We start from the raw sequence: 14,265 nt of genomic DNA, 5'->3' as shown, positions 1-14,265 counted from the left end.
TCTATATGTTGCCAACTTGTACTTCCCAAGCGCTTAGTACAGTGCTCTGCACACAGTAAGCACTCAATAAATATGATTGATTGATTGATTGATTATATCAGACAGATAATTGTTCTCCCCAACTTCAAAGCCTTATTGAAGGTACATGTTTGTACATATTTATTACTCTATTTAATTTACTTGTACATATTTATTCTATTTATTTTATTTTGTTAATATGTCTTGTTTTGTTGTCTGTCTCCCCCTTCTAGACTGTGAGCCCGCTGTTGGGTAGGGACCGTCTCTATCTGTTGCCAACTTGTACTTCCCAAGCGCTTAGTACAGTGCTCTGCACACAGTAAGTGCTCAATAAATACGATTGAATGAATGAATGAATGAATCTCCTCCAGGAAGCCTTCCTTGACAAATCCCTCCTCTCCTCTTCTCCCACTTCCTCCTGCGCAGCACTTACTTTCCTTCATTCTTCCTCCCTCCCATCCCTACAGCACATATCTGTTATTTAATGTCTGTCTCCCCTCTAGACTGTGAGGTCATTGTGTGCAGAAATGTGTCTGTTTGTTGCTATATTGCACTCTCCCAAGCACTTAGTACAGTGCTTTGCATACAGTGAGCGCTCAATAAATATGATTGATTCAATGAATGAAAGAACTGAACTCCCTGACTTCTGCGAGTTATCACCGGATTGTTTATTTTGGCTACCTTAGGGACATCTGAAGTTATTTCTTTTCCTGACCCCTCTCTAGTTAAATAATGTAAAATTAGCCCCCACCACACTGCTCCAGACTTATCCACTGGTCTCCTGCAGCATCTCTCCTCCCAGAACTCCATTTCCTGCTCTGCACAGTAATAAAGAGAAGTCTTCACCCAGTTTTAACCACTTCAATCAATCAATCGTATTTATTGAGCACTTACTATGTGCAGAGCACTGTCTTTTAGACTGTGAGCCCACTGTTGGGTAGGGACTGTCTCTATATGTTGCCAACTTGTACTTCCCAGGCGCCTAGTACAGTGCTCTGCACACAGTAAGCACTCAATAAATACGACTGATGATGATGTACTAAGCGCTTGGAAAGTACAAGTTGGCAACATATACAGACAGTCCCCACCCAACAGTGGGCTCACCATCTAGAAAACGGTGAACACTTCAGAAAACGGTGATCACCTCCTCGTTGACATGGAACTCTTGTCCTTCAATCAGTCAACTGTACTTATTAAGCACTTGAGGGTGGAACACCGTACTAAATGCTTAGGAGAGTACAATAAAAATAGAGTAATAAGTTGGCTTCCATGCTGGTTGGATATTGATGGCCTTCCCAGTGGCTGGTGAAAAGTCTCTGGGAGAGGGATGTATGTGGAGTGCCACCAAAACCTTTCCTTCGGCTCTCTGGCAGTCAACTGAGGTGGGTTGATGAGCCTCCTTTGAGGTGATGTAGTTAGATACAGTATTCATTAATTGTTTATTATGTCTAAGCACTATGCTGAACAATGGATAAATAAAAGATAATCAGATCAGACATAGTCTCTAATCTCACGCTGACTTGCCATCCGAAAGAAGGGGAAAGGGTTAGTTGCTATTTGTTATTCATTTCCGTGTCTGTCATCCCTACCAGAATATAAGCTACTGGAGGACAGGGAGATTTTTATTATCTTCCCCCCTGAGAATGTGAGCCCATGTGGAACTGGGTTGTGTCTCAACTGATTGTATGGTATCTAGCCCAGCTTTTAGCATGGTGCCTAATACAGTTATCGTGTTTTATTTAGAGAAGCAGCGTGGCTCAGTGGAAAGAGGCCGGGCTTTGGAGTCAGAGGTCATGAGTTCAAATCCCAGCTCCACCAATTGTCAGCTGGGTGACTTTGGGCATGTCACTTAACTTCTCTGTGCCACAGTTACCTCATCTGTAAAATGGGGATGAAGACTATGAGCCCCAGGTGCGACAACCTGATCACCTTGTAACCTCCCCAGCGTTTGGAACAGTGCTTTGCACATAGTAGTGCTTAATAAATGCCATCATTATTATTATTATTATTCACAGGCCCAGTTGTGAGCCCCATTTGGGACAGGAACTGTATCTAGCCTGATTTTCTAGTTTGTGCTCCAGTGCTTAGTACAGCGCTCAATAAATATCATTGATTGATTAATTGATTGCTTGGGCCATAGTAAGCTATTAATAATACGATTGAATGAATGAATGAATAATAATAACTGTGGGATTCATAAATTGTTTACTGTGTACCAGGTACTCTTCTAAGCGCTGAAGTAGATACAAGATATTTGGGTTGGACACAGTCCCTGTTCTACATAATGTTCACAGTTTTAATCCCCATTTTTCAGGGAATTTAGGCACCGAGAAGTTAAGTGACTTGCCCAAAGTCACAGATCAGACGAGTGGTGAAGCCAAAATTAGAACCCAGGTACTTCTGACGCCCAGGCTCATGCTCTACCCATTAGGCCACACTGCTCCTCATGACAAATACTACAATAATGATCATTATTGCTATTATCACAGGGCTCTTTCCCCAGTAGCTGTTTTGCATTGATTGACTGATTACTCAGAGGGGTGGCATCAGGGTTTTCTATTCTTGTTTTATTAAAATTTAGCAGAGTTTTGGATGACCATATTGTTGGGGTCCCAGTGATTAGAGAAGCAGCGTGGCTAGAGCAGCAGCGTGGCTTAATGGGAAGAGCCTGGGCTTGAGAGTTAAAGGTCATGGGTTCTAATCCCGACACTGCCACTTGTCAGCTGTGTGACCTTGGGCAAGCCACTTAACTTCTCTGTGCCTCAGTTACCTCATCTGGAAAATGGGGATGAAGACTGTGAGCCCTACGTGGGACAACCTGATTAACTTGTGTCTACCCCAGCGCTTAGTACAGTGCCTGGCAAATAGTAAGTGCTTAACAAATGCCAATATTATTATTATTATGAGCTTGTTGTTGGGTAGGGACCGTCTCTTTACGTTGCCAATGTGTACTTCCCAAGTGCTTAGTACGGCGCTCTGCACACTGTAAGTGCTCAATAAATAAGATTGAATGAATTAATTAATTATTATTAGGGGTTCAGTCATAAATCTTCAACTGAAAGACTGTGTGGCCTAGTGGAAAGATCATGGGACTGGGAAGCAGGGGACCTGAGGTCTATTTTTGACCTCTTCCTCTTGCCTGTTCTGAAACCTTGGACAACTTAACTTCTGTGCCTCAATTTCACGCTCTGTAAAATTGGGCTTCAGTACCTGTTCTCCCCCATCCAAGATCGTGAACCCCGTGTGGGACAGGGACTGTGTCCAACTTAATTATCCTGTGTCTACCCCAGTGCTTATGACAGTATTGGCACGGAGTAAGGCCTTAATAAAAACCACAATAATTTTTTTTCGTTTAAATAATGATAATTACTGAATTATCACTGTTTTGGGCAGGTCCGCAACATTTTAGGATGGCCATTCACCTGGAGAAGAGTCACTAGAGCTCATCTTCTAGACTGGGAGCCCGTTGTTGGGTAGGGACCATCTCTATATGTTGCCGACTTGTACTTTCCAAGTGCTTAGTACGGTGCTCTGCACACAGTAAGTGCTCAATAAATATGACTGAATGAGTGAATGAATTTCTGTAAAAGGAATAGCAGTCGATTGTCCTGTCCTTAGCATTGAGAAACATGTAATTGTAATCAAATCTCCTGCCACCCTGCAAATTATTTTCCTGTGGCATTTTAGACTTCGTACACTACAGCCCAATCCATTAGGGTTTAGACTTCATACACTACAGCCCAATCCATTAGGGTTTGAGTCTCAGAGATAATCCAATCATCCTATCCTGCCTGGATTATTTCATCAGCTTCTGTGCTTACCTCCTAGCCACCTGTCTCTCCCCACTCCAGTCCATACTTCACTCTGCTGCCCGGATCACTTTTCCACAAAAACGTTCAGGACTTTTCCCAGCTTCTCCAAAAACTCCAGAGGTTGCCCATCCACCTTTGCATCAGACCAAAACTCCTCACCATTGACTTTAAAGCATTCAATCACCAACCCCACAATGTCACCTCGCTTCTACTGCAACTGAACCCACAAACTTCACCCTTCTAATACCAACCTTTTCACTGTTCATTCATTCATTCAATTCATTCAATCGTATTTATTGAGCGCTTACTGTGTGCAGAGCACTGTACTAAGCGCTTGGGAAGTACAAGTTGACAACATATTGAGACGGTCCCTACCCAACAAAGGGCTCACAGTCTAGAAGTGGGAGACAGACAACAAAACAAAACATGTGGACAGGCGTCAAGTCACCAGAATAAATAAAACTAAAGCTAGATGCACATCTCAATCTCATCTCTACCCCACCACCGACCCCTCACTCACGTCCTTCCTCTGGCCTGGAACACCCTCCCTCCTCAAATCTGACAGATAATTACTCTCCTCCACTCCAAAGCCTTATCGAAGGCCCATCTCCTCCAAGAGACCTTCCCTGACTAAGCCCACCTTTTCCTCTTCTCCCACTCATCATCAATCATATTTATTGAGCGCTTACTGTGTGCAGAGCACTGTACTAAACGCTTGGGAAGTACAAATGGGCAATATATAGAGACGGTCCCTACTCAGTGTCCCCTTCCTTCCTCTCCCCCTCGTCCCCCTCTCCATCCCCCCGTTCTTACCTCCTTCCCTTCCCCACAGCACCTGTATATATGTATATATGTTTGTACATATTTATTACTCTATTTTATTTGTACATATCTATTCTATTTATTTTATTTTGTTAGTATGTTTGGTTTTGTTCTCTGTCTCCCCCTTTTAGACTGTGAGCCCACTGTTGGGTAGGGACTGTCTCTATATGTTGCCAACTTGTACTTCCCAAGCGCTTAGTACAGTGCTCTGCACACAGTAAGCGCTCAATAAATACGATTGATTGATTGATTGATTGATTGCAGAGCACTGTACTAAGCGCTTGGGAAGTACAGATTGGCAACACTCCCTTCTGCTACTCCCTGACTTGCTCCCTGTTTTCATCACCCGTCCCCGGCCCCATAGCATTTATGTACATTTCTGAAATGTATTTATTTATTCATTCAATCATATTTATTGAGTGCTTATGGTGTGTAGAGCACTGTACTAAACGCTTGGGAAGTACAAATGGGCAATATATAGAGACGGTCCCTACTCAGTGTCTGTCTCCCTACCTCTAGGCTGTAAACCCGTGGTGTGCAAGAAATGTGTCTGTTTGTTGTTGTAGTGTACTGTCTCAAGCGCTTAGGACAGTGCTCTGCAAACAGTAAGTGCTCAATAAATATGAATGAATGAATGATTCTGCATGAACACCGACTTGATTGTTTCTAAGGGAGAAGCAGCGTGGCTCAGTGGAAAGAGACCGGGCTTTGGAGTCAGAGGTCATGGGTTCAAATCCCACCTCTGCCAGTTATCAGCTGTGTATATTTGGACAAGTCACTTAACTTCTCTGTGTGCCTCAGTTACCTCATCTGTAAAATGGGGATTAAGACTGTGAGCCCCCCGTGGGACAACCTGATCACCTTGTAACCTCCCCAGCGCTTAGAACAGTGCTTTGCACATAGTAAGCACTTAATAAATGCCATTATTATTATTATTATTATTATTATTATTAAGGGAAGCAGCATGGTGTAGCAGATAGAGCATGTTTCTGGGAGTCAGAAGATCATGGGTTCTAATCCCTGCCCCACCAGCATGACTCAGTGGAAAGAACACGGGCTTGGTTCTAATCCCGGCTCTGCCACTTGTCTGCTGTGTGACTTTGGGCAAGTCACTTCACTTCTCTGGGCCTCAGCTCCCTCCTCTGTAAAATGGGGATTAAGACCGTGAGCCCCCCGTGGGACAGTCTGATTACCTTGTATCCCCCTAGTGCTTAGAACAGTGCTTGGCACATTGTAAGCACTTAAAAAATACCATTATTATTATTATTATTATTATTATTGTCTGCTGTGTGACTGAGGGCAAGTCACTTTAATAATAATAATAATGGCATTTATTAAGCGCTTACTATGCGCAAGGCACTGTTTTAAGTGCTGGGGAGGTTACAAGGAGATCAGGTTGTCCCACGGGGGGCTTACACTCTTAATCCCCATTTTCCATATGAGGTAACTGAGGCCCAGAGAAGTGAAGTGACTTGCCCAAAGCCACACAGCTGACAATTGGTGGAGCTGGGATTCGAACCCCTGACCCCTGACTCCAAAGCCCGTGCTCTTTCCACTGAGCCACATCAGTTACCTCATCTGTAAAATGCAGATCGAGACTGGGGGACAGGGATTTGGTCCAACCTGATTAGCTTGTATCCACCCCAGCACTTAGTGCTATCACATAGTAAGAGCTTAACAAATACCACTATTAGTAGTAATAGTAATAATAATAATAATAATAATAATAATAATAGTAACAGCAGTAACAAAATGCCATCATTAATAGTAGTAGTATTGTGTTAATATTAGTATTATATTAGAGAAACAGTGTGGCTCAGTGGAAAGAGCACAAGCTTTGGAGTCAGAGGTCATGGGTTCAAATCCCAGCTCTACCAATTGTCAGCTGTGTGACTTTGGGCAAGTCACTTAACTTCTCTGTGCCTCAGGTACCTCATCTGTAAAATGGGGATTAAGACTGTGAACCCCCCATGGGACAAACTGATCACCTTGTAACTTCCCCAGCACTTAGAGCAGTGCTTTGCACATAGTAAGTACTTAATAAATGCCATCATTATCATTATTATTATTATGTTGAATTGTCAGAGAACCCTCAGGCTATAAAACTTCCAGCAGAGCAAGGTTGCCCTTTGGACTTCAGACAAATCAGCTTCATGCCGTGAGGACGGGTTTTCGTAGAGCATGGAACCACTGTGGATGTTCTTTCTGTGAGCCCGTTGTTGGGTAGGGACTGTCTCTATATGTTGCCGCATTGTACTTTCCAAGCGCTTAGTACAGTGCTCTGCACACAGTAAGCGCTCAGTAAGCATGGCTCAGTGAAAAGAGCACGGGCTTGGGAGTCAGAAGTCATGGGTTCTAATCCCGGCTCCGCCACTTGTCAGCTGTGTGGCTTTGGGCAAGTCATTTAACTTCCCTTTGCCTCGGTTCCCTCATCTGTAAAATGGGGATTAAGACTGTGAGTCTTGATTACCTTGTATCCCCCCAGTGCTTAGAACAGTGCTTGGCACATAGTAAGCGCTTAACAAATATTTTTACAGAGAAGCAGCGTGGCTCAGTGGAAAGAGCACGGGCTTTGGAATCCTGGCTCCACCACATGTCTGCTGTGTGACCTTGGGCAAGTCACTTAACTTCTCTGAGCCTCAGTTACCTCATCTGTAAAATGGGGATTAAGACTGTGAGCCCCACGTGGGACAACCTGATCACTTTGTATCCCCCCAAGCGCTTAGAACAGTGCTTTGCACATAGTAAGCGCTTAACAAATGCCAACATTTTTATTATTATTATGATTGAATGAATGATCACCGCTCTCAACATTCCTTTTGTCCTTTTATTGCTCAGGAGCCGGTGGTTGGTCTCCAGCGCGTTCCGATGGTCAGCAATGGCTTCAGGTGGATCTCGGAAACAGGGTGGAGATTACTGCGGTTGCCACTCAAGGAAGGTATGGGAGCTCGGACTGGGTCACAAGATACAATCTCATGTTCAGTGACACGGGTCACAACTGGAAGCAATTCAAGCAAGAAGACATCGTCTGGGTAAGTCCACATTTGACTTTCGAGTGGAAAAGTGAAAAGAAAAGGATGTGCTCTAATGCCGCTCAAGAACCCTCCTGGGATTTCGTGGGCAGTATTTCATTTTATTAAACATACACGTGTGTTTGTGCATATCCACCCTTTTAACCCCGGAAGAAATCCATAATGCGTTTCCCACCTTGTGATCCTGATGATACAAGCCAGGGGTGGTGGATGTGAGATGAGAAGGGAATGTGTCTGCTTATTGTTATCTTGTATTCCCCTAAGCAGTCTTCGTACAGTGCTCTGCACACAGTAAGCGCTCAATACGATCGAACGAATGAACCGTGTTTTGCCCACAGTTAAGCTTTCAATTGGTATGATTGAACGAATGAATGTCGTTCATTATTATTAATGATATGTTCATTAATACATATCTAGTCTATTTATTTATTTTATTTTGTTAGTATGTTTGGTTTTGTTCTCTGTCTCCCCCTTTTAGACTGTGAGCCCACTGTTGGGTAGGGACTGTCTCTATATGTTACCAATTTGTACTTCCCAAGCGCTTAGTACAGTGCTCTGCACATAGTAAGCGCTCAATAAATACGATTGATGATGATGATGATGATGAATGGAAATGTTGGAGATTTGTCCGGGGTCCATATCCGCTTCTGATTCTAAACTGAAAATAACCAGCCAAAGCTCATGGGTCTAACAAGGCGCCTTTAGGGATATTGGTTGGAGACTGGGGAAATGGTGATGGAGAGGGCCTAGAGGGCCATGCCGACTTTCCCCAGCCCATGTGATTGACGGTCCGGTCTTGCGGCCCACCCACGCAACCTCATATTGTGCGCTGGATCCAGGCACTGACTCATAGGAGCTTTGTCTGTTGGTTGTTTTTCTCCCAGTCTTCCTTCCAGGGGATGGGGAAAGGAAGGAGATGGGGGAGAATGAATGAAAATGGTGCGGGAGAACGATAGGTGGTGAAAGAAGTGGAAAGAAGGCACTTTTCTAAGAGGGGAAACTTGATTAACGTTCTCCACATTTTTAATGTGAAAGAATATTCTTTGGCCTGTAGTGTCTAACTTGAAATTCAACCCGTAGCCATAACCACACTATTCTGGGTGAATTCGGCTATGGAATCTCAGGTTAAAAAAAATACAATAAAATTGCACTCTGCACATAAAAAAATGAACCTCTTCGGGGTTTGGCTTATGCCACTTTTGAAACAGGGAAGGAAACAGTGTAATCTGGGCAGTCGTCATGAATATATGTATATATGAATATATGAATATATGTTTGTACATATTTATTACTCTATTTTCTTGTACGTATCTAGTCTATTTTATTGTGTTAGTATGTTTGGTTTTGTTTTCTGTCTCCCCCTTTTAGACTGTGAGCCCACTGTTGGGTAGGGATTGTCTCTATATGTTGCCAACTTGTACTTCCCAAGCGCTTAGTACAGTGCTCTGCACACAGTAAGTGCTCAATAAATATGATTGATTGATTGATTGAATCCAAATTCGTAGGCCCATCAAGATGCAATTCCAGGACTACAATGCCTCACCCAGATGGTTTTCAGTGCATCTGTACACTCTCTGGCAGGAACCATATTAACCCAGCCCACTGTTGGGTAGGGACCATCTCTATATGTTGCCAACTTGTACTTCCCAAGCGCTTAGTACAGTGCTCTGCACACAGTAAGTGCTCAATGAATACAATTGAATGAATGAATGAATGAACCCAACAGTGCATTGCTAATAAAGCTGGAAATAGTTATGCCATTAGGATATTTTTAATGAATTAACCGTTGGCATCTATTAGCTGCTCACTGATGGGCAAGCACTGTACTACCTTGGGCAAGTCACTTCTCTATGCCACAGAAGCAGCACGGCCTGTTGGGGCTGGGAATCAGAGGATCTGAGTTCTAATGAAAACTCTTCCACTTGCCCGCTCTGTGACTTTGGGCAAGTCACTTAACTTCTCTGGGCCTCATTTCCTGTATTTTTTGGCATTTGTTAAGCATTTGCTACGTGCAAGACACTGCTGGGGTGAGAAGCAGCATGGCTCAATGGAAAGAGCCCAGGCTTTGGAGTCAGAGGTCATGGGTTCGAATCCCGGCTCTGCCAATTGTCAGCTGTGCGACTTTGGGCAAGTCACTTTACTTCTCTGGGCCTCAGTTCCCTCATCTGTAAAATGGAGATTGACTTTGAGCCCCACATGGGACAACCTGATTGCCTTGTAACCTCCCCAGCACTTAGAACAGTGCTTTGCACATTGTAAGCGCTTAATAAATGTCGTTATTATTATTATTATTATTATTATCATTATTAAACAAGCTAATCAAGTTGTAGACAGTCTATGTCCCACATAATAAGAATAATAATAACGGTATTTGTTAAGTGTTTACTATGTGCCAGGCACTGTACTAAGCGTTGGGATGGATGGAAGCAAATCAGATTGGACACAGTCCCTGTCCCACATGGGGTTCACAGTCTCAATCCCTATTTTAAAGATGCGGTAACTGAGGCAAAGAGGAAGTAAAGTGACTTACCCAAGGTCACACAGCAGACAAGTGGTGGAGCTGGGATTAGAACCCTTGACCTTCCAACTCCCAGGCCCGTGCTGTCCACTATGCCGTATTGCACATAAGGCTCATAGTCTTAATCCCCATTTTACAGATGAGGTAACTGAGGCACAGAGAAGTCTAGTGACTTGTCCAAGCTTGCACAGCAGACAGATAGCAGAGTCAGGATTAGAATCTTGGTCCTCTGACTCCGAGGCCTATGCTTTTTCTGCTCAGGCTATGCTGCTTCACCTTCTAATAATAATACTAATGATGGCATTTATTAAGCGCTTACTTGGTGACCTCATTCGCTCCCACGGCTTCAACTATCACCTCTACGCTGATGACACCCAGATCTACATCTCTGCCCCTGCTCTCTCCCCCTCCCTCCAGGCTCGCATCTCCTCCTGCCTTCAGGACATCTCCATCTGGATGTCCGCCCGCCACCTAAAGCTCAACATGTCGAAGACTGAGCTCCTTGTCTTCCCTCCCAAACCTTGTCCTCTCCCTGACTTTCCCATCTCTGTTGACGGCACTACCATCCTTCCCGTCTCACAAGCCCGCAACCTTGGTGTCATCCTCGACTCCGCTCTCTCATTCACGCCTCACATCCAAGCTGTCACCAAAACCTGCCGGTCTCAGCTCCGCAACATTGCCAAGATCCGCCCTTTCCTCTCCATCCAAACCGCTACCCTGCTAATTCAAGCTCTCATCCTATCCCGTCTGGACTACTGCACTAGCCTTCTCTCTGATCTCCCATCCTCGTGTCTCTCTCCACTTCAATCCATACTTCATGCTGCTGCCCGGATTATCTTTGTCCAGAAACGCTCTGGACATATCACTCCCCTCCTCAAAAACCTCCAATGGCTACCGATCAATCTGCGAATCAGGCAGAAACTCCTCACCCTGGGCTTCAAGGCTCTCCATCACCTCGCCCCCTCCTACCTCACCTCCCTTCTCTCCTTCTACTGCCCAGCCCGCACCCTCCGCTCCTCCACCACTAATCTCCTCACTGTACCTCGCTCTCGCCTGTCCCGCCATCGACCCCCGGCCCACGTCATCCCCCGGGCCTGGAATGCCCTCCCTCTGCCCATCCGCCAAGCTAGCTCTCTTCCTCCCTTCAAGACCCTGCTGAGAGCTCACCTCCTCCAGGAGGCCTTCCCAGATTGAGCCCCTTCTTTCCTCTCCCCCTCGTCCCCCTCTCCATCCCCCCGCCTTACCGCCTTCCCCTCCCCACAGCACCTGTATATATGTATATATGGTTGTACATATTTATTACTCTGTTTATTTATTTATTTATTTATTTTACTTGTACATTTCTATCCTACTTATTTTATTTTGTTGGTATGTTTGGTTCTGTTCTCTGTCTCCCCCTTTTAGACTGTGAGCCCACTATCGGGTAGGGACTGTCTCTATGTGATGCCAATTTGTACTTCCCAAGCGCTTAGTACAGTGCTCTGCACATAGTAAGCGCTCAATAAATACGATTGATTGATTGATTGATTGATTACTACATGCAAAGCACTGTTCTAAGCACTGGGGAGGTTACAAGGTGACCAGGTTGTCCCACGGGGGGCTCACAGTCTTAATCCCCATTTTACAGATGAGGTAACTGAGGCACAGAGAAGTGAAGTCACTTGCCCAAAGTCACACAGCTGACAATTGGTGGAGCCAGGATTTGAACCCATGACCTCTGACTCCAAAGCCCGTGCTCTTTCCACTGAGCCACGCTGCTGCTTCTAGACTGTAAGCCCATTGTTGGGTAGGGACCGTCTCTATATGTTGCCAAATTGTACTTCCCAAGCGCTTAGTACAGTGCTCTGCACACAAGCACTCAATAAATACAATTGAATGAATCTCTATAATAGGGAATTGATACTTCTCACTCCTACTTAGACTGTGAGCCCTGTGTGAGACAGGGATTGTGTCTGATCTGATGACTGGGTATCTACTTTATCATTTAGCACAGTGCTTGACATATAGTAACTTCTAAACAAATATCTCCATTATCATTACTAAGCACTTGGAAGTGTACCAGAGAAACTGAGAGATTTTTATTTAATCTATAGAAATTTGGTCTTCCCAACACCACTTTGTTGATTATTTTTAAGAACCAATTTATCACTCAAATTTTCAAGGCCAGTAGCTACAGGGATTACAAAGAGTGTCTGCGAAACACTTCAGGATTAATTAAAATTTTAAATTGCTGTTTTGGTCATAGGCATGTTGTTCCCGGGTCATAAAAGGATTTGGTTCGAAGGATTTCACACCTACTTTGCATCCGTTGTCATTTTTAATGAAGCACACACCTCTGCAATATGTGCAAATGGTCTGGAAAATCTGATTCCATTTTCTAATTGGAAAGTGAGAACTTTAGGATTAAGATTAGTGATAGGAGAATGATTTTAAGAAACTATGATTATCTTCATTTAAAACAGGTCACCTTCAATATCAGGCTGAAGTTTGCACAGCTAACATAGAATTTCATTCATTCATTCAATCGTATTTATTGAGCGCTTACTGTGTGCAGAGCACTGTACTAAGCGCTTGGGAAGTACAAGTTGGCAACATATAGAGACGGTCCCTACCCAACAACGGGCTCACAGGCTGGGCTAGTTGTTGGGAAAGGTTGGCAATCATTTCTTGTTTTGTTTCACAGTTGCCATTTATATTCTTTGCAAATTCCCTAAGGCGTCAATAATTTTTAAATGGAAATACATATACCTGCATCAGGTGAATCATGAAAGAGATTTCATTTTGACTTTGTATATAAGAATCTGTATCTGCAGTAATGTGCTGTGTCTCCTAGATTTCAATCAGAATTAGCTTCTTCCTTGCAGATTAAATTGGTGGTTAGGGTTATATTGTCTGAGATCATCAAAGTGCTAATAATAAGCACTAACATTTGTATGTTCTTTAGCATTTAACGACTGTCTTCTAAACCATATCTTACCTCATTATTGTACCTTTTACAAGGTTGTCCTATCAGTTTTTTTGTCTTAAATTAATGACAGGAGGGTTACAATTTCACTGCATTTTGCTTTCGAATAGATTTGAAGTAAATTGGAAAAAAAAATACATTAGCGTGGACTGCTGTTTCAAGCAATGTCTCATTAAAGAATTGTTTTGTTTTCAGGGTTATTTTAGCACATCTATATGAAAAAGCACTTGAGAAATTCATATTTTTATCTTTTTTGACTAATCAAATTTGCCTTTCATAATGTTTGCTTCAGGGCAAATACGGAACTCCAAGGATTTGGTAACACGCACGATATATCAGGAGTCATCCAAAACACAGTTTTTTGCTGAGCGTTATTAAAAATCTAAAGTTCTTACTCTGTTAAGATTACCAAGGCCGCTTTCAAAAATCTAGGCCCTGCAGTGGGTCAGTAGAGCCTCCTTTCTGATCTCCCAGCCTCCTGTCTCTTCCCGCTTCGGTCTATACTTCACGCTGCTGCCTGGTTTATCTTTCTGCAGAAATGCTCTGGGCATGTCACTCCACTCCTCAGAAATCTCCAGTGTTTGCCTATCAACCTTCGCATGAAGCAAAAACTCCTCACTATTGGCTTCGGAGCTCTCCATCACCTCGCCCCCTCCTACCTCACCTCCCTTCTCTCCTTCTCCAGCTTAGCTCAAACACTCTGCTCCTCTGCCTCTGCTAACCTCCTCACTGGGCCTCGTTCTCTCCTGTCCTGCCATCGACCTCTGGCCCATGTCCTACCTCTGGCCTGCAATGCCCTCCCTCCTCACATGCGCCAAACTAGCTTCCCTCCCCTCTTCAAAGCCCTACTGAGAGCTCACCTCCTCCAGGAGGCCTTCCCGGACTGAACCCCCCCCTTTCCTCTTCTCCTCCTCCCCTTCTCATCACCCTTACGCCCTCTCTCTGCTCTACCCCCTCCCCCTCCCCACAGCACTTGTGTATATCTGTACTTATTTATTACTTTATTTATTTGATTAATGATGTGTATAATAATAATAATAATAATAATGGCTTTTATTCAGTGCTTACTATGTGCAAAGCACTGTTCTAAGCACTGGG

General features: G+C 43.9%; 1 protein-coding gene across 1 annotated transcript in view; it reads left to right on the top strand.

Moving 5' to 3' along the window:
• Window positions 1–14,265, top strand: part of CNTNAP5 (contactin associated protein family member 5) — a 919,822-nt gene that overhangs the window by 196,737 nt on the left and 708,820 nt on the right. Inside the window, 1 exon segment of the mRNA XM_038741400.1 lies at window positions 7,491–7,684. Within this exon segment, the coding sequence (XP_038597328.1) occupies window positions 7,491–7,684 (194 nt within the window).

This window comes from Tachyglossus aculeatus, chromosome 1, assembly GCF_015852505.1.
Source record: "Tachyglossus aculeatus isolate mTacAcu1 chromosome 1, mTacAcu1.pri, whole genome shotgun sequence".
Taxonomy (NCBI): Eukaryota; Metazoa; Chordata; class Mammalia; order Monotremata; family Tachyglossidae; genus Tachyglossus; species Tachyglossus aculeatus.
The sequence above is the reverse complement of the archived record's forward strand: the minus strand, read 5'-3'. Positions and strand labels throughout refer to the sequence as shown.